The 25,574-nt window shown below is 42.1% G+C and overlaps 1 protein-coding gene across 5 annotated transcripts in view; it reads right to left on the reverse strand.

Moving 5' to 3' along the window:
• KSR1 (kinase suppressor of ras 1) overlaps nucleotides 1-25,574 on the reverse strand; it is a 154,228-nt gene that overhangs the window by 23,691 nt on the left and 104,963 nt on the right. For all 5 annotated transcript variants that reach the window (XM_040424872.1, XM_040424873.1, XM_040424871.1 and 2 more), the window contains 8 exons: nucleotides 22,430-22,577; nucleotides 20,323-20,779; nucleotides 15,152-15,156; nucleotides 11,611-11,671; nucleotides 8,894-8,977; nucleotides 7,733-7,794; nucleotides 7,547-7,653; nucleotides 6,426-6,594 (listed from right to left, as the gene is read on the reverse strand). In XM_040424872.1, the coding sequence (XP_040280806.1) occupies nucleotides 6,426-6,594; nucleotides 7,547-7,653; nucleotides 7,733-7,794; nucleotides 8,894-8,977; nucleotides 11,611-11,671; nucleotides 15,152-15,156; nucleotides 20,323-20,779; nucleotides 22,430-22,577 (1,093 nt within the window). The remainder of the gene's footprint in view (nucleotides 1-6,425; nucleotides 6,595-7,546; nucleotides 7,654-7,732; nucleotides 7,795-8,893; nucleotides 8,978-11,610; nucleotides 11,672-15,151; nucleotides 15,157-20,322; nucleotides 20,780-22,429; nucleotides 22,578-25,574) is intronic.

A 25,574-nucleotide genomic window follows, 5' to 3' on the forward strand; every position in this document is an offset into this window, starting at 1 on the left:
CCTAATTTATTAAGAGTATAAGTTGTGGCTCATGTTACTCGTTAAATGCTGGCGTGCAGGGAGTATATTGTGCATGCGGTGTCAGGACTTATTGCCCACATCCGACTGTTTGAGGTACACTGTATGTGTCATGTCTTGGGTGAGGGGCAAGTTTGAGAGTGAACTTTAAAGTGTACCCATGTCGTTGGGCGAAGAGGGGACCTTCTGTGACCAACTGAAGGACAAGGGGCACCTGTGACATAATTCTCTCCACAAACAAAGAGTAGTAATGGGGTACAGTATGTAATGCCCACTTTCAATCTAGTTTTTCAGAAAGATATGCAATGTATGGCCTGCATTTCAACCCCACCAGTGAGATTGGGGATGTTTTCTTACAATGAAGAAAGTGCGCTTTGCTTTCATTTTCATGCCTAAAGGCTAAACAGTGCAAACATTATGTGGTTATCAAAGCTAAGGCTGCGCGTGACTGTGTGGAATAATGAATTCCCTGGATAGCCTAGCAAGAGCACTGAATTTCTTCAATGCAATGATCTAATGGAACTTAAAAGTGAGAGTTACAAAGAGTTTATGTCTCATGTTTTCCATGCCTGCTTTGCACAAAGTTCAGCCAAATGCCTGGATGAATTTACCCTGTGTCACTGAGTAAGAGAGGGGAAAACACAGCTGCCACTTTACAGAGTCACAGCTGTCAGTCTATACGGCTCCACCAAGCTATTTTTTGCTTTGGCACTCTAGTGTATTAAAGTGATGCCCGCTGCTTCCAGTAGTACAAAGCAAAGCACATACTGTACGCTGATAACTTGTATATGTTTATGATCAAATAGAATTTTACTATCTATATACAGATGTAATCTTGAGTAAATTCTTGACCTAGAGTAAATTTGGCCTTACTTATTAGACCAGCTCTACCGATACCCTCATTCATTGGAGCGAGAGGAAAAAGGTCCTACAAGACACCTCTGGAAATGGCTAATCTTCTGGAGGAACAAAAGATAAGCATGCTGAAATGTAACATGACTGATCCTTTTGTAAAGAGGTTGTCCAGCTTTTGGACATGGTTTCTGAGCTTCAGGCAGCAAGTATATAGAGCAGGAGGAGCTGAGCAGATTGATATATAGTTTTATAGGAAAAGATTCAGTAAAACGTGTATCTTATACATTTATATTCCTGCTCATTCTGGAGGCGGTCCTACCAGTGATTGACAGCTATCTCTGTGTACACAATCATAGAGGGAAGGCTGTCAATCACTGATAGGACCGAATCCTTGTCTTCAGTCAGTGATTGACAGCTATCTCTGTATACACAGTCATAGAGGGAAGGCTGTCAATCACTGATAGGACCGAATCCTTGTCTTCAGTCAGTGATTGACAGCTATCTCTGTATACACAATCATAGAGGGAAGGCTGTCAATCACTGATAGGACCGAATCCTTGTCTTCAGTCAGTGATTGACAGCTATCTCTGTATACACAGTCATAGAGGGAAGGCCGTCAGTCACTAACAGGGCCAAATCCTTGTCTTCAGTCAGTGATTGACAGCTATCTCTGTATACACAATCATAGAGGGAAGGCTGTCAGTCAATGATAGGACCGCCTCATTGACTTCAAAACTCAGAATGAGCAGGAATATAAATGTATAATTTACAAGTTATATTGAATCTTTTCCTACAAAACCATATAACATGCTGCTTGAAGATTGCTTTGCATTTTCATGGCGACAGGTTCCACTAGCTGATCACCCTGCGCCTCTGCCGATCAGCTGTTCAGGTGTAGCTCTATCGCCAGAATTAGGCGCCAGAACTACACCATCAACATTGTATTGGACAGCGCTTTTCCCTGCAGCGCTGCTCCCAATGAATTCAATGGGAGCAGTGCTGCAATGTTGATGGTGTTCTGCAGGTCCAGCTCTGACTTTTAGTGATGGAGCTACGCACAACAGCTGTTCAGCAGGGGTGCCGACATCACTCAAAATAGGCTGGAAAACCCCTTTAACCTGACAGAAAGTGGTGGGGAACTGTTGTGCCTCTCCTGATTAAATTAGATCATCAGCCAAAAATCAAGAAAACTGATGCCGTTCAGAGATATGGAGCACACAGTCTCAGCTTCTTTTTCATCTAGCAAAAGTCCAGGCATTGCATGTGCTAGGAATGGTACAGTAGATGTGTAGTACTCAAACTCGTACTATATTAGATGTATTATCAGCATGAGGATCTGTACACAATAACCCTTTTAAACAGTTTCTAATTATACCTGCAGTACTTTCTACAAAACAGGAATAGGAAAAAAAGAAAGGTTTACATAGAAAAAGTTAACCAAGATGTTGCCTTACTTTAAATATGACCCAGAATATTGGATGGTAAATTTCTGTTCTTAGTGGTAAACACTATAACAATGCAAAGGCACATAGGGGCAGATTGGGGATGGGTTAATCGATTCGTTCATCTGAACTAATTGACACTTGTGAGGGAGCGTGCCCACAGCTCTAGACGCTCCCTCTGCCGGTAAGTTAACATGGCCACACATCTCGCGCGGCCCTGATAATCTTGCGCATGCGCTGTTACTGCAAGTATTAGTGCATATGCTGATGATAGGCTTACGAATTCGCGCCAATGAGTTTGCTGTAAAGGAACAGACCCTCACAGACAGAGAATTCATTCAGATGAATGAATTGATGCGTATGAATTGATCCGCTCATCACTAGGACTAGATTGTGTCTTGATTTGCACCACAATTTGTGTTGCACCTTGCTGCACCAAATACATTAAGTATATGCGTCACAATTTTCTTGTGTCATAAGTTTTTTGGCCAACGTTTGTGCCAAATTTTTGTATGTGCTTTCTTTGCGCATTGCACATTTGTTGCAGTGTTAAGACTGTTATTGGTGTATGTTTTGGACTAAACTATGCTTGCTCCAACATTGTGTCCCAAAAAAGGATTTTTGTCATGCATCGAGGGACATTGATCAAGACTGGTGGATCCATATGCCAGTCTTGATCTCTCTGCACTTGAGTGAGATGCGCAGGGTGGCGCAGACTTCAGCTATAACTTCGCCACTGTCTGTCAAAAGTTATAGTAGATACAGTGGGCTACGCAAAGCCCTGCCTTTTTTCTCTCCGCACTTCAGAAGAGTGCAGAGAAGCTCAAACAGTCGTAAATTATAGTGCACACATGGCATGCGACATAATCTGCGCCTTTTTATGCCATAATAGCAGTGTAAAGGGCTTGATAAATGTCTCCCTCATTGTGTTATATCTTCTCTTCACCCGTTTCTACAAACACATCACAGATTTAGACACATTTAACAGCCCAAATTAAAAAAAATTGGTGCAAAACTAAAAATGGTGCAAAATAAATCTTAATATATTCCCCCACCACTATTTTTCATATTTTCACCAATTAAAAGATTCCCATGGGAAGGATGGTTTATATTGTGGGAAACACACTCTATTGGGTGTGAGCATTTTCCAAAGGGCAAAAATATTTCTCTACTTTTAAGTAAAATTTCAACTAATACATGATCTAATTTCTAGTCATGTTTGGTACAAAATGTGGGCATGACATAATGAATATTTGGTTATGGAAAGGATAATTTGCCAATATAATTACATACTGATTTTATTACATCTCAAGCCGGTAGGAGCTAACAATTTATTTGGCTAAAGCTGTGTTCACCTGGATTAGAAGGATACAAACTATTCACGTCGCATGCAAAAAGGAAAGTTCAGAAACATGCAGAATTTAGCATTACCGAAATCCACACACATGCTATGTTATAGCTGTATGCAAACCATGTATGACTGAAAGACCGACAGAATGTGAGGCACGAGAAACAAGAGTGTCACCAGGTCTTCACTACACCAAAGTATTTAGGCATCTAAAAACAAGCCTTTAAAGTATAACTGTCATATTTTTTATTTGCAAGTTTATTAGAGCTAGGCATGTATACCTGTGTTAGTCTATCAATGTTTGTCAAACGATCTGTAATTACCTTATAATAACAGCTTTCATTAATGTCCCCTGTCCGTTTCCACTGGTCCCTTAAAAGACCATTGCTATGGCTTCTCTGTCTTCCCTTTAGTATAAACAGAAGACAGAGGGGCATTGCATGCCTGTATCAGGCTTCAGAGTGAGGAGGCGTGTCTCTCAGTAATCCAATCTGATTGGCGGGCAGGGAGCTGCAGGCTACAGCAAGTGTGTATGGGGAGTGAGGGAAAGCAGTTTAGGCCTCAGAGAACTGGCAGAGGAGCCATCTTGAGAAGATCCTCATATTGTAGAGGTTAAAACAGTCGTAACTAAGGGAAAAACTCAAGGAAAACTGTGGTATGTGAAGAAACTAAAGATTGCTTTGTGCATAATGCTGCTGCAGCAGTAACATATGCTAAAATTGATTTTTTGATGAAAACATGACAGTTACCCTTTAAATATCTGAGGATGCCAATAATATGCATGATAAAATGATTACATATTGGTGTACATTAAGACGTCAGAGGCTAAATTTAGTCTCAGTGGATACTATTAGTTTATTAAGGAAATTATATTATCCATGGATCATCAACTGTACATAGCATTTTAAAGAGATCATGCTTGTATATCGATCTAGTTCTACTAATACCAAAGTTACTATTGCGGTGAATGTGCCTTCAAGGTAGGCAAGAATGTGCACTGAAGGCATGTTCTAAAGAGTGATACAGGGGGATGACTCACCAACACTATGATACCTTTACAAGGAGCGCCACAATGATATATGAATGGCCAAATGCACCGAAATGGAGTATTAGCATTGTCCTTTTTTAATAAGAAGTCTTAAAGGGGTTGTCTCAAAAGATTTTATTAAGGCATAGGAACTCCCAGTTCAGGACTCCTATCTATCAGCTAAAGCAGAATGCAGATAAAAAGATCCTATTTTGCATTGACACAATCGACCTGGTTAATGAATTATGATACATTTGAAATTAAGCTATGTAATACTACATTTCTCCTGTACTGCTGCAGAGGAAATGTGTGGCTGGCCACAGCTTCCCCTAGCTAGAATAGCTGGTCAACAGAATATTCAGCATTCTTTGTGATAATCATCTGTTTTCTGACATGGTTTCAGATAAAAATGGTTGAGCTTACAGGGCCTTATTTCTTATGTCTATAGTCTGTTTAATTCCCCTTTTAATGAATGTAAATTACCCTTTATGCTCCACTGGGAGGAGGATCTCCATATCCAGTTACCATTATCAAAGTGGCAAACCTGCTGCGACAGTGAGTAGGGGCAGTTGGCAAATCATTCTCATAGAAGCCTCGCTTAAAGTGCTCCATCGCATATATTATGTGCCTGAGCGTCTCCATAGAATATATCCTTATGTTTTTGAGATTGTAATGCTACAGGATCTATGTATCACATTTGGTGGGTATGACCCACTGTTAACGCTTTCTGGGAGAACATTTTTTGGACACCGCTTTTCATATGGTTCCAACTGTCTGTCTAGGTGATAGGCCTCTGGGTATAAGATATGCTCCTTTCAATTCGGGGCAGAACTTCCTCCTTGCGTACCATATACACATAGCGGCTAGCTGGAAAACTCCCACCTTGTCTGTAGCGGCGTTTAAAGCCAGAATTGATAGAAAGGCAATATACAAGAAACCCGCCACCATACGTGATGATAGGATGGAACATTATAATCGTGTTTGTACTCCTTGAATATCCTCCTCTCATCATTTGGCATTGTGATTTAGGCTGATGGATAGTGTTTTCATGGTAGGGGTTTGGTCTCCTCTCTCTAGCCTTGTCCCCGATTTCACTTTCCTGATCTATACATCAAACATATTTTGGACCCACTGTTGTTGTTGATGGTTTTTCTTTTGGTTTATCTTGGATTTGTTATTCTTGTATTTTTTCTCTTTTCAACGCTTATTGGATAATATTTTTCTTTACGTTTTGGCTTCTGCGTGAGGTCTCTTTCGCTATACAGTATGCCCTGTCCCAATTTCGTGTAATGCTAATAAAACTCTTTTGAAACATCAAAAAAAGGGTTGAAAATATTTAGGCTATGTTCACATCAGCACTATCATAGGAGCATAACAAAAATTACAGCAGTGCCAGATTCCTCAAAGGACGAAGACCAAGGGCACCTGATGGACCCCATTGAGTTTCGCCATGTTGCCCATAATTTTACCAGACAAAAAAGTGCTGCATGCTGGGATATTTTGTACGGATGCTCCTATTGAAATTTCCAACACATTTATGAACACAGCCTTAACGTTAAACTTATATGGAATATTAGAACTTTACATTTTTTTTAAGAGCCTTTTTAAGAACTTAGTATCAATGTCACATTTAAAGCCAGAATTTCCAATTTTTGTGTTCTGTAATACTGAAGACAAAGTTACACCCTTTTTGTGCATTTGGCCATTATAACAATCTAATCATTAAATATCCTACCTGGGAAATTGAAGCGACTATCTTTCAGACCCATTGGAGATGGATTTGGTGGAGTGGTAGCACTGAGCGGATTGGAGGACTGGAAGGGGGCTGGAGAAGAAGGTGTAGAAGATGTGGTTGAAGATGGGTTACTGCTCGAATCCAAGTGGTTTATTGCTGGAGGATGTTCCTAGAAAAAAAAAATGTTGAAAGTGGTCCTAAACGAATACCTTTTTAAATTGCTTGGACTGTATCTGCATAATTTTGATCTCATGGCTAATGGCAAATGATTTTCCCATCAGAATAATATCTGTCTATATGCCCCAATTGGCCACTTTCACACAGATGTATTTGGGGTTTTGACCTCTACCATATTGGACCCATTCCTGTTTGCGGCTTAAAAATACTGATGCAAAATGCTGCACAAAATACTGCTATGTGAAATTGGCCTAAGACAAAACATCACCTGTAACCTGTAACAATATCTATAGCTACAGCCAATAACCAATAATTTACAGGACAAAAGTATTAAACTATTGCATATGAAAGATATGATGTTATACATTGACAGCAGAGGACTCCAACAAGTAGCTCACCATCTATAAAACTATAATTCTCAGGATATCCTGACAGCTTGTAACTGACAGAGGATGGCGGGAGTTGTAGTTTTGCAACAGATGGACATTGCATGTCTACAGTGCTCATTTGCAGCACACCATTTTTAGGACTCATGCACACGGCTGGGCCGTGGCCGTATCGCGGCCCGCAAACAGTGGGTCCGCAATATGCGGGCACCAGCCATGATGCGGGATGTTGCCCGTGCATTCGTGACCACAAATTGCAGTCCCCAATGCACGGAACTGCCGCACAACGGCCGTGTGCATGAGGCTTTTTTCATGCCACTTTCTCCTTTAGTTTAGAGGACCAGAGGTATAATGTGAAGCTCCTGGAACCTGACAATCTATAAATGGGCCCATCACCTAAATATACTGTACAAGAGCGAATATGTAAGCTATAAAATGTTGTTTTTATTTGTACAGATGAATCCCCACCTAATGGAATTACATTAATTAAAACATCTTGAAAACATTTTAATATATTCAGTTTCATCAGAAATCATCTTATTGCAGATTGTATGATACCTTCTTAGTGAGGGCTTTGGGAAGGGTTCCAAATAACGGTTCTGCAGGTCGATCCACCTGGTTGTTAATATCTGATGGAACAGATTCCGTCCTTCTTATTTTTGGTACTGGAAAACACAAAAATCCTAATTACCTGCTGTGATCTTAATCTATATTATCTATATTATAAGCAAGAAAGTTACTTACGAGGAAGGAACGATATTCTACATGGTGGAGCTTCTTTTGTGCATTTATTGTGGCATTTTAACCTACAAGGTAAAAATAAATTTCTGTGTTAAATGAATGAAATTGGTTACATTTGGAGGCTAGCAGCCGCCCTGACCATGTTCTGCTTGAAGCTGGAAGCTTATTTCAATGTATCTATGCAGCTGGGACCAGAACAGGGCATAAGGGATTTGTGATAAGATAGACTTTCACAAGCAGTTGCTACTGGGTCCTCACCAGCAAAAACATGTTGATGCCTGGGCCTCACTAGTGGTCAAACAACGCGTTTAAATACCAATAATAATCCCAAATCTTTCTAAATTAGAAATTGTTCTAGTTTGAGAAACATCTACGCAGTCAAAATGAGCAGAATATGATCACACCTATGAAAAACTGCCTCGTCAGCTACAACCTCTGCAACAACCTGGAGGAAGCTCACCAGTAAGGTCCACCTGGCAGTTTAAGAAGAAATTGTCTAGACTTTTGTAAAGTTTCTAGCTTAGGCTAAGTTCACAATGCAGTTTAAACTGTAGTCTGATCTGACACAGGAACACAATAATGAAATTGCAGGTTCCAGCATCTGCCGGACACTGCCGACGCCTGACAGATCCCTTTCACTATAATGGGGTCCACTGGGTTTGCGGCGTGAGTAGCGGCACTCTCCCAGACAAAATACCGCTGCATGCAGCAGAACCTCCACCCCAGATGTGAACCTAGACTTAGAGTAGTATGTCAGGATGAGTTCTTAGCTTCCAAATAGTTTCCATTTACAGATATCAAGAAGAACTCTCAAAACAAACTGAATCAAAGATAAAATGGACACGACTGTGTGAATGCACCCTTTGTTATATCATAACATTTTTAGTCAAGTGTTGTCATGCTTGGTACATATTTTATAGAAGCAAAAAAAGAAATGTATGTGTTCTGACATGTACTGCACTGAATGAAACACAGGTGATAAAACTGTACGGCTCAAAGCAGATCAACTGTAATATATTATCTGCTTCCAGAAATAAGAGAAAGACATGGGAAAGCCTGGTGCACAAAGAACCATAGCATGATGACATTTTTTATAGAAGGATAATAAAAGCCTACATAACATGAAGATTCTCCAAAGTATTTTGTCAACTGAACGTAACTTACTTGCAGTGTTTACATTTGACCCCGAACATCATATTCTTTTGACAGACGTGACACACTTGAGACAACCAAGATTTTGTAGAAAATCTATTAAAATAAACACAGGTATACACAATTATAAATGATTTTGTAGTCAAAACAACATCAACAGCTTCACATGGGTAAACTAAGCCATAAAAACAGGACAGCTCATGAGAAGTAGGTTCACTTAGGCTTTGTTCACAATACTGCCATGATGTCGGGATTCGAACCCGTGACCAGCCACATCCCAGGCGGTAGCCCTATTCATATACTGATGGTCTATCCACAGCAGGTGGTCCGACTTTCGCCACCCATGTGTCACGACCATGGTCATGGTCGCGACTCATGAACCCGCAAGCAGTTGCCTGCGGTTTTGGTTTTGTTGTCAACCACGTGGTGAGGGCTGCTGGTATGTTGCCTCACATGTGGTTGCCGCTGGCAACATGTTTGTACTTGGCAGTATAGCAGCCTGAGCTGTTGCTAGGCAGCTTGCTGTCAAGTGCATGCGGTTACACCTGGCAACCTGTCTTTGTAGGTGTGCCTTTTGTTTGTATGGTGAGCACTTTCTATGTCTGGTGTGCACAGGGTTTATTATGTTTGTATGCACTGTGGCACCTCCCTTCACTTGTGGTTGTCCGCGGCAACGTGTGGTGTTGTCTGCATGTGGTAGCAGTGTCTCGGCCTGCTGGCTGTTCCCCAGGACATGGTTGCCACGCATGCCGTTGCCGGCGGTAACAGGTGAGTGTGTTGTGTATGTGCTTTTCCTTTTAAGTGGCTTCACTACCCTGCCTGGTGTGTGAACACTGGGTGTGTCTGTGTGTGGGTGTGGCTACTTGGGCTATTTAGCTTCCGCTGGATGCCTGTATCGGATGGGTACTTCAGCCATGGTTTGCTGGAGTCATCCTCCTTGTATTTACCATCTTCCAGTGAGGGTCACCCTTGTGGTCATAAAACCAATGTATGATGTCTAGTTGATGTGTTATCCTTTCCGTGTTTTATTACAGCTATGGATGCCCTGGTTTCCTGTGTGTCTTGTGGTGTGCTGTCTCCTTGGTGTTTGTGTGGACAGCAATACTGGTGCATGGGTTCCAGTCAGCAAGGCTGTGGCAGGTAGGTTTGGAATTAGTGTTGTTCACCTGCCATATCCATATGCCTGTATGTGTTTCCCCTTCCTTGCAGCTTGGCCAGTGAGACCCCTGTTCCTCCGTATCCAGGAGGAACAGGTCGTCTTACCCAGCTCCTAGTTCAGGGCCACCCTGAGGGCTAGTAGGGACTCCAAGGTTCCGGAGTATGAGCCCTCCTACCATCAGGGTAGGCTCATACAGCTAGGAGTTAGGGTCAGATTAGGGATGCGATAGGAGGTGACCTGCTCCCTAATTCTGTCGTCCTGGTCAAGCAGCGACTTAACATCTTATGGCATCGCACGGCTGAGGGTTTCCCCCATCCTCAGCCGTGACACCATGCCAATCAGCTGTTTGAAGAGGACACAGAGCTCCGGTTTGCGCTGCAGCCTCTTCCTAAACCAGTGAGACCTAGTTGCAACTCAGTCTCATCCAACTGAATGGACCTGAGTTGCAACACCAAGCACATCCGCTATACAATGTACAGTGCCATGCTTGGTATGCCATGAGGAGGCCACACTGCTCAACGGAGCTCCTCTGCCTCTTCAAACAGCTGATAGATGAGGGTGCTGGGTGCTGGACCCTCACTGATCAGATATTGATGACCTACCCTGATCACAAAATGCTTTGAAATCTGCAGGTAGCATCTTATCAGACATATATGGTTTTGCGGGAAAAGATTTTGTAAAACTTGCAATTTGTACATTTAAACCTCTGCTCTTTCTAACTTAAAGTGTTCCTAACCTTTTAACAAACTCTGCATTATTCAAAAGTACAGTTTGTGTACATGAGGAACAACAATATTTCTGGCCATTATATGACTTGTATCTATTTTTTACTGTGTTCCCCTGTGCACACTAAATGTCTAGATTGGCGTTGTCTCAGACATGTTGGGTGAAGACTTTCTCCTATCCATTGCACACAGAAAGTAGAGGAGAATCTGCTTCCTATCCCTCTGTTACTTACACAGAAGCAGCCCCAGGATCAAGGAGGACATTACAGAGTGGTACTGACCTGGATGGATGTGAATTCAGAACTTGGGCTGAGACAGACAATGTCTATGCAGTCTCTTTTGCCACGCCTATCTATGAGTTCCTGCTCACTCCTCCCCATTCCCCTCTCCATAGATTTTATTGACATGTGTAATCTATTCCTACAGTGAGCTGGTCCATCCTGGACGTCTTCAAGTGCAGGTGTTTGTGTGTGTGTGGGAGGGGGGTAAACAGCTGACCTAGACATTTCTCTTTCATAAGATGTATTACAAAGTTTCTTATAGTCATTGTTGCTACTGATTTATGCAAAGTTGTGTGTAAAGTTAGTGACCGTTTCAGATTGCCCCCGTGCACAGCTATCAGTGACTGACAGCTATCTATGTATACACACTTACAAATAAAATGCTATCAAATCACTGATAACACCTCCCCCATGTACAAATGAAGTCAGAAAAAAATATATAAATGCATAAATTACACATAAAAATATAGAACTATATATTTAAATCTGATCAGCTCCTCCTGCTCTATAACATTTAAGCATGTTCAGAAAGCACTGAATGGAATAAAAATTTGCATCTCTTACCTGTGAGTTACTGAAAGACCTATATCTCTCCGTACCATCTGCGGTGACCCATGTGGAATATCTGAAAATATTGATAAATACAATACATATACATATATATTTTATATATATTGCTCACTTTAAACAGATGAAAATAACATGATTGCTCTGATTCTGTACAGCAGTTTTCCACCTAAGGATTTATAAATATGTGGCATATTTGTTGCAGATTTCTTTTTGCAAGCCTCATTAAGGCTGGATGCACATATATCAGTGGTATCAGGCCAGATGGAGTACTACGTACTTTGGTGTATAAATTTGTGAATCTTCAGACACTCTCTTAAGAGATGCCTGACGAAGAGGCCCAAGTAGCCTTGAAAGCTTGCAATTTTGTCATCATCTTTCCAGTTAGCCGTTAAAAGGTATCAACCACTGAGGAATCTCAACCTTTTTTCATCTTATATTTACTGGCTAACACGGTACAAATATATGCTGGTATATATTTTTTGGAGGAGCAACCGACATTGTGTACAGATCCAGCATCTATAGATTGATAGAGGTGGACAGTAAAAGGTAGCATACAGCAGTTTATGCAGCAGATTAATATGAAAATGATGGGATCAGTTCCAGGTTTTCCATCTCTGCATCAGGCTGGAGGGAAACTGAGATGGGTAGCCTCATTTTTTGGAATATGACTAGCAGGACATTGGCCTTGAGTCTTTGAATGATAGCAGCCACTTGCTTTAAAGAGGACCTTTCATCTGTTTTACTTATAGGAGCTAAATACCTGTACTTGCGGGGTACCCCCCCCCCTGATGCTCCCACCCAGGTTTTACCTCCCTGGCTGTGACGCTTTCCGATGTGATTGGATCGCGGAACCGCCAGGGAGAAGGAGACGCCCATTGAGAAACCCTGGGGTCTCCTCCTCCCTGTTCCGATGCTCAGGATTTACATACTGAGCGTGAAAACTTCAGGAAGGCGCAGTGGGGCGCAGGGGCGATGTTAAAAAACAAACAAACTGGGTGGCAGCATCAGTGGGGGTTACCCCGCAAGTACAGGTATTTAGCTCCTATAAGTAAAACAGATGAAAGGTCCTCTTTAAGTTGTGCCCAACCAGAGATACACACTATTTGCAATGCAATCCCTGTCTGTTGACACTTAAACATATTCTTCAGTGGGTGCAGTAGAACTCACCACCATCATGTAATTTGGACACCTAATTTCAGGGCGGCTGTAATAATAATAGTAAAAATAGTATATTGGAACTCTCCATAGTCTGTGAAAGTCCTTCCAGTAACATAAATAATTAGAAATGAATTTATCTAATGCATTCTCATTGCTACTCGAGATGTACAAAGAATCAGAGAATCATTATAAACTCTTTACTAGGTGGTATAGGACGCCGGACCTCTTGTATCAATTAGAGCTCTCAGATAGTAAAATGTGCGTATATGGTGCCATCGAGGCCAGATTACCTTGTTTTGGGAAGGAGTAAAATCTCACATAAGATCTATATGCTCTCCAAACTTTACACTAACAACAGGTTTGGTTACACTGGGGCTACCCACCCCATCTTTCAGACCCTCTCAAAACTCTTTAAAAGGAATCTCTCAGCTCCAAAAACCCAACAAACTAGAGTAAGCAGTGTATAGTAAGTGGTGCTGAGTCTGATTATGTCATTTGTATCCTCATACTCACTTGTATTCGAACGCTGTGCTCCCACAAACCAACAATAAAATGCATTGAGAGGACTTCTTAGCTCACCCACATAATGGAGAGGACTCAGACAGGAGTCCTCTCAATGCATTTTACAGCGTCAGAATACAAGTGAGTATGTGAGTACATAATTGGACTACTACTCTAGTTTGAGAAGTGTTTCGGAGTGTTTTGGTCCCAACTGCTTAGTACTGTTACTGTGGATACAAAGTAATCCACCTTCTATTGCACAAGGGTTTGACAAGATCAACCAGATGTATCGCTTGGAGGTACTACAGTAACTCGCGGGCAGTATCACACCCACAGTAAATTTATGAGCCTCTGGAAATGGTTGCAGTACCACTCTAAGGGAAAGTGAGCCTCTTTCTAATTTTTACTGTTTTAACCTTTTACTTTTGCCTAAGTCTCACCCCTCTTTATAGACAGACCTGATTGCTCCTCTTACTTATATTGACAGGCTTATGCTTTCCAGACGTAGCGCACAGAAGGTGGTTGCATCTTCCTCCTCCTCCCACCTTTCACCCCTGTTCTGCATTCTCACATTGGGTCACACGGGCAGTCCTCTGGTTTAGTATATAAAGAAACCTTATAGACAAGGACTCTTCACCGTATTATAATTGATGCATGTGTCCTTTGTAACTGTACACCCCTACATTTTGCAACCTCGCTGTTTGTACTAAGTGTTATGTTTGCAATTAATCAATAAAAAATGGATTTCCATTTTTCACTAACTGCATTTTCCACGGACAGCACATATACCCATTGATTTTAATGTTTTTGTTAACACACAATTTTTTTTTTTACTGAGCATAGGTCAGTGAAAAATCATGGAGACGTGCACTACTTTGGTCCGTGATACGGACCAAACATAGGTAGTCTATGGATTTGTGGAAAAAGACAGACACATCACGGATGGCAACACTAATAGAAGATGCTCTGGAAATTAACTTTCAGCTGAGCAGTCTGTGGAACACAGATGACATACAGAGGGCCAAAAATGGACACATGGACATATTCATGGATGAAATATGTCCAGATTTTTTAATGGACATGGAAATGTGAACGTATGTGAAACGGACATGAAAATGTGATCGTAATAAAGTAACACTTTCACTGAACGTCTCCCTCTTCTAGCATGTTATCAAAACTAGTAGGTACATGTTTTCATTTCAAACATATAATTAAAGAGAACCTGTTACCAGGAAATACAGTGTTAAACCAGGCACAATGCCTTGTAGGGCTTGTTCAGCTTAATGTAATGATACCTTTCACTTAGTGATCTGTTGCTTCGTTCTGGAGAAAATAAATACTTTTAACCCATATGAAAATGAGCAGTTAAGTGCACTGAGGGCAGGCTCAAGATAACCAGTGCACCCATGCTCCTCCTGCTTCCTCTCCAGCTCCTCCTTGATTGACAGGCCAGGTTCCTGCATGGTCACGTCACCTGACCTTGATAATCAAGAAGTAGAGGCAGTGGCTGGCAGAGTAAGCAGGAGGAGCAAGGGTGCACAGAGTGTCTTGGGCCTGCTCCTTTGCCTGTGGATTAAAAGTACTTTTTCTCCAGAATGAAGCAACAGATTTCTAAGTGAAAGGAAATATTACATTCAGTTGAGCAGGTACTACAAGGCATTGTGCCTGGTTTACCAGTGAATTTCCAGGTGACAGACTCCCTTTAATACAGAATAATTTTAACCATTCAATAAATATGAATAAAAACAGCACAAAACCAGCAATAAAACATCTGGTATAAAAGCATACTTGATACACTATAAAGCACAATAAATAGACTGCCATAAAAGCAATCCTTTCACGTGAGAATTGTCATCCACACAGTCCGAGCGCTTACCAAACCTGAAAGACACAAGAAAAGAGGCACAGTGTCAGATTTTGGAAAATTGGAAACATGTCTAAATTATAAGGGTAACGGACGGGCTTTGATTTTCCCCCCAAAGCTGTGGTCTTCAAGATCAGCACTCAGGAGCTGAATACTAATATAATGGACATTTTATTTTGAATAGGGTGTCTAAAATTATAGAAACAGGGCCACTCTTTTCTGTAGACTGCTTCTAGTATTACAGTTTTAGAATAGAGTTGAAAAACATAGATATTTAATTTCAGACAATTAAACATAATAAGATATTATTTATGAATAGGAAAACAAACGGCCTATACATATTTTATGTAGCTTTTACATATTTCCCCCATCAAAATGTATCAAATAACAAAAGTATACATAGAAACTTGGGAGGCTGGTCATTGTTATGGCAGCTACAGTTACAGGGTAGATATGGGATTGTAAAAAGAATAAAATAAAACAATAACGCCAAAAAAATGTAAACTACTATAACTTGTATTTTTTACTATTTTTACACATTAAGGGTCCATTACGGACGTGTGAATGGACCCTAAGGCTAAGGCTACACAGTGACACTGGTTGCGTGACAACTGTAGCGCCCAGAATTGCTGAGTAGCGGTTATCCCATAGAAATTAATGGGATCTCCACGACAGCAATCCCATTCTTTTCTATAGGATCACTGCTACTTAGCGATCCTGGCCACAACCAGTGACACAGTGTAGCCCTAGCCTAAAGGTCAAAGTACTCTAAGAAAGAAATATTACGAGGAAAATTCATTATTCCCCCTATACCTGTTTTTGGCCAAGAAAAGTTGCAGTACTTTTAAATGCCATTGAAGTATGCAGTGTGGGTGGGATCATCATGCCCGGCTCATTCATAAACATTTACACAAGAAACTGGCATAAATAATGACTGAAATTCACAGGAGCTCCGAGCTGAGCCATGTAATTTTTTATTTTTTTGTCTACAGAGCTATGTGAGGGCTTTGTTGGTGCCATTTTGGGGTAGATTCAACTTTTTGATTATGTTTTACTCAGTTCTTTGGAGGGCAAAGTGACCAAAAAACAGCAATATGTCTATCTTTTTCATTTACTGTACACTAACATTGTTATATTTTAATAGTTCTGACATTTTATTTTGACGTTTATTTTTATTTGTACAATTGGGAAAGGGGGCTATTTGAATTTTTAATTGTTCAGTTTTTTTTCTATATATTTTTAATAGCTTTCTTTTTTACTTTTTCTATTATACTTTTTAGTCTACATGTGGTATACATGTGATCTGATTGCTTGTCCCATAGACTGCAATAGAATAATATTGCGGTCTGTGGGATTTTTTCAGGCTGCCTGCCAGGCTTTTCAGGTAACTTACTGTGACAGCACTGGGAGCCTTCACAAAGCCCAGGCTGTCTTAGCAATCAATTGGAGCCCCCCGATTTTGCTGAGAGTGCTCCAATTTAAGGACAGAGGGGGCTCCTTCCTCTGTCTAACCCCCCAGATGCCGCAGTTGCTATTGAGAGTGACATCTTCAGGGAAAAATGACCTGATTGGAGCCAAATCTGTTCCCGGTCACTGTCGGCTGATGCCTGCTGTATTATACAGCCAGGACCCACTGTGTATGGAGCAAGCTCAACATGCAACCCCACTCCATACATCCCCATAATGCTTATGATGCACAGTTACATCATGTAGTGTTAAAAGGTAGAGGGTTTCCAATCTCATTCTGATATATCAACATATGAAATAATTCCCTATACATAAAAGTTCTTACTACAGGGATGGAAAGGGTTCCTTGATCACCATTTGCAAAGGCAAAAGCAGCCACCAGCTACATCAGCTTTAAATAGCCACTGGTTGCTCAGCTCTTTCTACAACTTGCACCAAACTCAATGGAAAAAGTCCCACGTGCAGAACCCTGGATTAGAGGGTATATGCAAATGGTTTGTACTTTAATGTGATGTTATTGAATGTAATGCTATTGAATGTTATGCCATGTACTGCAACCAGTAAAGCCACATATGTATAGCGCAACCAAGGGTTAAAAATTCTGTCTCAGCCCTTGCAGGTTGCAGGTGGTGGCTGGCTCCACCCCTAGCTCTTGGGGAGTGTCTAGTCTGGAGTTCCTATCAGTGCTTCCTTGTCTCAGGCCCAAGAAACTTCCAGAGACTAACAGATCTCTGCCAGATCCACAGAAAAGAAGAAAGACAGGAAGAGAAAGAGAGAGAAAGAGGAGAATTTAGAATCTGAATGGCTGTGCATTGGAGTCAAGAAGGTAACCTTCTACTAGCTATTCATACTTACATGCAGCGATTTCTGTGCGGCTGAATCCCGGCATATTTGCCAGGTAGAGGCCTGATCTCCGTAGTATCCCATTATAGTTAATGGGGCCAGCGGGCATTGCCGTAACATCCGGCTATGCTAGAAACAGAGAGCTCCGCCAGCCTGTTGTGGTAAAGTACATGTGAAACTACAGCAAGTTTGGTTGTTTTTGTAATCCTGGTCACCTCCATAGGCGTGCGCACGGGGTGTGCCTGGGCACACCCTAATCATCACCTCCATACTGCACTGCCATCTTCCAACTCCTGATGCGATCCTTCACATAGGCTTCAGGCTAAGGGTCTGAAGCCTATGAGACAGTAGAGCGCTAGAATGGATTTGCTCTAGGGAGGTATGATGTCGGGGAAAGAGGCGGAGTCTCGTCATACAGGGGGCGGGGCCTCAAGATATGCAGGAAATTCAACAGAGCACGTTGCAGAGAGGAGCAGAAGGTTAGAGGGGTCTGAAGAGAGGGGGTGAAGTGATATTATTTACCTGGGGACTGTATGCTGGAGGGGCTAAAGGCAGAGATAGTGATGTATTTTACATTGGACTGTATGCTGGAGGGGCTGAAGGCAGGAGGGGTGATATTATTTTACATGGGACTGTATGCTGGAAGGGCTGAAGGCCGGGGGAGTTTTGTATTTTACATGGAACTGTATGTTGGAGGGGCTGAAGGCAGGGCGTGATGTATTTTACATGGGACTGTATGCTGAAGGGGCTCAAGGCAGGCAGCGAAGAGAAGAAGGGTGATATTATTTACATGGGACTGTATGTTGGAGGGGCTGAAGGCAAGGAGTGATGTATTTTACATGGGACTGTATGCTGGAGGGGCTGAAGAGCGCCATAATTATTACTATTAGGGTTCATTCACAAGTCTGCAGTGTTTTGCGGATCCGCAACACACCCGCCCGGCACCCCCATAGAACAGCCTATTTTTGTCCACAGCTGCGGACAAGAATAGGACATGTTCTATTTTTTTCCAGAGCCGCGGACCGGAAGTTCGGCAGGCCGCTCCGGAAATGCGGATGCGAAGAGCACACTGTGTGCTTTCCGCATCCATTCCGTCCCCATGGAGAATGAATGGGTCCGCACCCGTTACGCACAATTGCGGAATGGATGCGGACACATTTTGCGGACGTGTGAATGGAGCCTAAGTCAGAGGGGGCATTATAATATTAAGAATAATAATAACACAGAGAGGCCAGTATATATTATAATTATACAGAGGGCATTATACTTATGGGCACTACGGGTGGAGGGGAGGACTGTTATCTGAGGATGATAGTAAAGTGAGAAATCTAAACATTTTTCTGTGAAACTCTGCAGAGACGCGGCTGAAAGAAGGTATCATGGCGGTCTTATCTCCGAATGAAGACGTTGAGGAAGGTCTACATCACAGGAGACGTCACTGGATGTAACAGGTATGTGCTGCTGTACTGTACTGCATAGTGTGTACCATTATATGTAATGTCCATCCACATATCTGTTTGGGGGGGGGGGGGGGGGGGGGGTGGGGGTGGCTATAGGATTTGGCCCACACGGCCGCACTCCGGTCCCAGACTTCAGGTCACACTGTGCGTGTTCTGAATTCTGGGGCCTCACACCCATCTACTACATTATCTGTATTCAGAGAGTTATCACTGTGTTATCTGTGGTGTTACATAGGACTGCAGGTGACATCTACTGCATTATCTGTACTCAGTTACCACTGTGTTATCTGTGGTATTACATAGGACTGCAGGTGACATCTACTACATTATCTGTATTCAGAGAGTTATCACTGTGTTATCTGTGGTATTACATAGGACTGCAGGTGACATCTACTGCATTATCTGTACTCAGTTACCACTGTGTTATCTGTGGTATTACATAGGACTGCAGGTGACATCTGCTACATTATCTGTACTCAGTTATCACTGTGTTATCTGTGGTGTTACATAGGACTGCAGGTGACATCTGCTACATTATCTGTACTCAGTTATCACTGTGTTATCTGTGGTGTTACATAGGACTGCAGGTGATATCTGCTACACTATCTGTACTCAGTTATCACTGTGTTATCTGTGGTGTTACATAGGACTGCAGGTGACATCTGCATTATTTGTAAAAAGGGGCGTGTCCACAGATTGGGGGGAGAAATACTTGGCTTGCCCCGGGTGCTAACAACCCACGCTACACCACTGGAATCTGCCCTGTATGTTCCCTGCTGCTTGCTACCCCTCCTCAATTACAACCCTGTATAATGTACTCTGATACCCCTCAGTTATATGATACTGTATAACTGAGGGGTATCAGGGTAAATTACAGGGGGTAAAACTAAGGGGTATTAGGGTACATTATTATACAGGGGTAATATAACTGAGGAGGGCTATCTCAGGGGACATGATGAAGGGGTAATATAACTTAGATAATATAAGTTATATTACCCCTGTATAATGTCCCTGATAGCCCTCCTTAGTTATATTACTCCTGTATAATAATGTACCCTAATACCCCTTAGTGTATTTGTGTGTGTGTGTGTATATATATGTGTGTGTATATATATATATATACACGCGCGCGCGGCGTGTGTTTGTGCTTTAGGGTGCACACCCTAATGCAATAGGCTGCGCACACCTATGGTCACCTCTGTGTTTAATCATATGCTGGATATGGTGACCATCAGCTGACTAGATGGATTGGGGGGACCTTTGGTCTTGAGATAGGTATGGGTCTCATGGTGGAACCCACATCTATCAGAAATTAATGGTATATCTTTTTGATAAATTTAAACCAGTCCAGAATTTGCCTCAACCAAAAATAATTTACAGATAAAAGCCATGCAAAAAAGACAAGACACTTACTTTGGAGTTGGAACTTCATCTATTCTGTTCCCAAGCTGTGATTCATGAGACTTGCTCCTTTTCAGCGTTGAAAAGTTGGGTAGCAGCTGCTGAAAAACTTTGCGGCTAGGTGGCGGTGGTGTCCGAGGAGGCTTTAGTTTCATGTGTCTCTTTGTCATTGGAGTGGTAGGTGGTGTAATTGTAAACCCCTGGGGAGTCCTCAGTGTAAGCCTATTGCTTGGTGTTGAGGAGCTAAATGGATCCTGGAAGCTCTCTGAATAAATATAAGGTCCATGTGATTCAGAAACAGGGATGGCGGACACCGATATGGATCGAGGCTGGTGGCTGTTGGCCTTTGGAATTTGAGTGTTTAAAGTCCAAACTGTTCCTCCTGGGGATGAGAGGTCATATGGAGATTGGGAGGAGCTGTCTTTTCGGTTTTCACTAGGATTCCACAATGTATCCTTCATGTCGCCACCTAGACAAAGCAAATTATACAGTAAAACCGTATGTCACAACTGGAATAAAAGTTAAATCAGTTATGGAAAGTGTCTGGCTTTGTGAAAACATTGCATGACTTGTCTTTTACTGATCATGGAGTTACAGCATGTATTCTAGTCCTCAGCGGCATGCACAGTTCTGCCAGATGCTATTAGAAACAGTCAACAAGCTTGTTGTCAGGTATATATCAGACATCTGTTGTCAAAGAGCTTGACTTAGCTCCTATTATGCAGTGGGAGATTTTGTTTCCCAGATCAGACTACTGTATGGTGTACAGAGCTGATAATCATTTTTTATTATAAGTATGTACTTTCTCTCCTTTTATGGTCCACTCCATATGAATTTTGACTTCCAAAACTGCATCAGGTAACTGGACAATGTGGCTGTACCCTCAAAGATTTTGAATAAAAAATAAATAAACCTTTGCGGCAAGTGATTAGAAATAAAGGTAGCTCCAAATGTTTTTTTTGTTTCCTGGACCTATGAATTCACAAAATGGGCCCAATGGAGGACTCTTTGGTACTCTGGTGGACCAGTCCGACCCTAATGATGCCTCTTCTATTATCAAGGGCTGTGGGAAGCATGGCTCTCTGCTTTTAATGTGCCTTTGATAATGCTTCATTTTTAACCCTGCAGAAATGGGTATTTGCTCTAAATGTCCCTGACAACCACCAGTAGGGAACGTCCTTGAATGAGTGAAAAATTGAGTTCACACAACTGGTAAAATCAAGATTAAATGGAGATTTTATTGAGGTGCTGTGAAATCTTAGGAGCCATCAACTTTTTAAGTGTGTCTGATCTGTACAGCCCAGAAGCTTATTCGACTCTCACTCCTGCCAGCCTTCCAAGCTAACCGATTACTTACGGTGGGAAACTGTAAAGTTCAAGCATATTTTATGTGCAGTGCCACCGCAAAGAAAGGAAAGTGAGGTGGAGTTCATAAGGATCACATTAAAATCATTTGATGGAGAGCAACCACCTTGATACAATATTGTTCTCTTCCATAGTATCCATTGAATCCATGGCATTTCTATTACGCCTGGTTCTGGTCTTTTTGGCCTATTTAATGTGCAATTGTTGACTGTAAAAAACAAATAAAAACGACGCCATGGAAAATCACCCAATGTTTATAGCATCCATTGATTTTAGTCCCATGGTCCTCAAGTGCTATACATGGTTGCCACAGTTATTGTATGCGCATGATCTTCCCTAGCTATATATTGTACATCTAATCACAGACTACAAGCACATTTACAAAGTGATATCTACGATTCCCAAGACAGCCGCGTTCACGCCAACCTGGGGCTGCCATGCCTGTGTTGCGCATGTGGATGAAAGATAGGACATGTCCTATCATTTATAGCGCGGAGGCACAGACCCAGAAGCCCCTGGAAACATGTGGAGCCTTTCCGTGGGCTTCTGGGTCCACGCTTCCACACTGCAAAAGATTGAACATGTCCTATCTTTCGCAGCAGCTTGCGGATCGCGGTCCTATTGAAGGCAATGTGTCCACACCGCGATGCGGAGCGCACGTGTTTAGTGGACCCGTGGTTTGTGGTCTGCAACATAGGCACGGCAGCACCGCAGTCGTGTGAATGCAGCTTCATAGTGTAGAGAATGGACTTACCTGACCACGCTAGCTTCCTTAAACAGGTAAGCGCTCCATTTAGCCGAGAGCACTCTTCTGTGCTAGCTCCATACTTCTTCATGGTCTCTTTCACTTTTAACTCATTCATCTCCAGTAAGGCATCTAGTGTTAAGTCATCACGTATTTTCTACAAATGCAAAGTGAAAAACATACACTGATTATGTCACACTACAGTAAAGATAACCCAAACACTGCATGTCGAAATACAATAAAGAGACCCACACAAATAAAAGTATCCTTATGATACTTTCATACTGCAGGGGAATTAAGTACTTAAAAGGTAAAGAAATTAAAAGAATGACAGGCTCTATAAATACCTAGGGGTGAATCGATGGAAAACAGTGACGCTCGTGACAACTAAAAGCACCGCATGGCTCACCACTACCTGAGCAAATAATATATGTTGCTAGGTAGAGGTATGATTAACATTTCCATTTTTCTCTGCGCACACCCAGAGCGTAATAAATATAGCCTTATACATGAGCAAGCTGGAGAGATTTTGCAGACAAGTGCTGGGGTGTTGTGGGTGGAAGGCCGTACTGTACTGTTCATCATTATGCTTTATAATGGCTCGCTATTTTTGTCTGGTAGGATTACTAGACAGCAGCTGCGCTACTCCTCCTACTTCTCTCCATTTAGCGCGACCCCAGCATTGGCCTCCATAATCCCCATCCTAGGAATATAAAACCAACCCACTGACAGACAAACAGAGACCAGAGCCAAGGAGAAGATAACACAACAACACGATACTAAACCAGAAGAAAAACACAACGTGAAGCCGCAAATGCTAATAGATACAACAGTAATGGCAGTAATGTTTGTTTCTTCTTCAAACATCTTATCGGTGGGGGGGTGCCAAGAGTCAGACCCCCACTGATCTGATATTGAGACCTGTCCAAATGATAGACCATCAATCCTGTGAACCTGGAAAAAAAAAACTAACTTACTCTATATCAAAGAATTTCCATTATTGATAAATATATATAGGAATAACACAAGAATGGCATAACACAGAGTACTATGAATTCATAGTAATACAAGAGGGGACATGCTAAAACATATTCAAAATAAGTTATGGGGCTATTACCAAGAACTGCTCCCTTACATAAAAAAAAATGGAGAATCACAGATGTAAATTATAATAGGATATATTAAAATATGCTTAGGCAAAGCTTTGGAGGCTCCATCCATCAGGCTGCCTTCACACAGTTCGTGTTTGATCAGTGATTGTGAGCCAAAACCAGGCCCAGGTCAAAAACATAGACGAGGAGCAGATCTTTCCAATATACCTCAGTGTAGCCTCCACTTCCGATTTTGGCTAACAATCACTGATCAAACACTGACCATATGAAAGCGGCCTTACGTGCCGCCACTGTCAAAAAAGGCCTGACAAAATTGTCGGGAAAAGTGCCAGAGTCACCACTATCATAAACCAGACAGATCTTCCATTAAAGGGAGTCTGTCACCTAATTTTCACCAATTTAACTAACACTGCCCCATAGAAGATTGCAAACTCTTTCCAAGCATTCCTGTGTGTACTATGTGTCTGTATTCCATGTCCAGGAAAAGCACTTTAATTCTGCTGAAAAACAGCTCCCAAGTGGAAGTAAAAACAGCTTTCAGTCCTGACTGGATCTCTAACGGCTATAGCTTCTGATATAGTGGATATAATGCTGTATCCTGTTTCTAGCTGGTACCAACCCCAAGATATGAGCAGCTAAAGCAGCCCTCCCCTCGTCAGTCTGGTTTGCTTTGGGCACTTGCAGCAGCAGCAGAGCTGGGCACTTAGGAGCTGTTTTCCAGCAGAATACAAGTGCTTTTCCTGGACATGGACTACAGACACAAAGTGCACACAGGTATGCTTGGAATGTACATAAATATAAAAGAAGGAGACACCGCGCTAAACCTAAGTCACCTGACCCTTATTAACCTCTGGTTCCGTTCGTGTCAAACCTATCCACCTCAGTTAGCAACTGTCAAGGTTACCTTAATTCTGATGTGTGGAACTAGGGGACCACCTTCTCGGGCGTTCCAATGTGCACGTTCTCTTCTGCGCAGAGGCGAATAGCAGGAAAAAGTAGGCTGTATGGAGTTCGCCCCGGCCGGTAGCGAAACTCCGTTTGTACTTACGCTCACAAAGGGAGCCGGTGACGTCACCTGTTAAGCTACGGACTGCTGTAAGCACCAAAAGACCTTCCTACGCGTTTCGAGTGCACGGCACTCTTCGTCAGGGAATCCCTGACGAAGAGTGCCATGCACTCGAAACGCGTAGGAAGGTCTTTTGGTGCTTACAGCAGTCCGTAGCTTAACAGGTGACGTCACCGGCTCCCTTTGTGAGCGTAAGTACAAACGGAGTTTCGCTACCGGCCGGGGCGAACTCCATACAGCCTACTTTTTCCTGCTATTCGCCTCTGCGCAGAAGAGAACGTGCACATTGGAACGCCCGAGAAGGTGGTCCCCTAGTTCCACACATCAGAATTAAGGTAACCTTGACAGTTGCTAACTGAGGTGGATAGGTTTGACACGAACGGAACCAGAGGTTAATAAGGGTCAGGTGACTTAGGTTTAGCGCGGTGTCTCCTTCTTTTATATTTATGTGCGTAACCCATTTATAACAGCTAATACGGAGCTGTTTCTGACACTGCTGCTTCAATATTGTAATTAGCGCCGGTGGTATATATTGTTGTATCACTATGCTTGGAATGTGTCTGCAATCTTCTGTGGTACAGTGCTCTTAATATATTGGTGAAAAAGACGTGACAGACTCCCTTTATTGGGCAGATGTCACCAAAAAGTTTTTTGTAGGTCACCAGAACTGTAATTCTAGATTCATATCATAAACATCTGCATTTTAAATATAAAACTTCACATTTTCATAACTGTGTATTTTCTTGACATTTGATCTGATTTAGTATGGAAATGGAGTTGTCTCACAAAATCTTTTTTAAAAAGATGCTGCCCCCCTCCCATTAGTTTATCTGTTCAAGGCCATTGTCTCTAATGATCATTGGGGCATCTGGGTCTAGCCATACTATATTTCCTGCAACGGCCACCGCAGGGGACATCTGGCATTACATGTTGGTCACTTGAATGAATGGCTGACAATATAATGCATGGATGCAAT

The sequence above is a fragment of the Bufo bufo genome, chromosome 3 (assembly GCF_905171765.1).
Source record: "Bufo bufo chromosome 3, aBufBuf1.1, whole genome shotgun sequence".
Classification (NCBI taxonomy): Eukaryota; Metazoa; Chordata; class Amphibia; order Anura; family Bufonidae; genus Bufo; species Bufo bufo.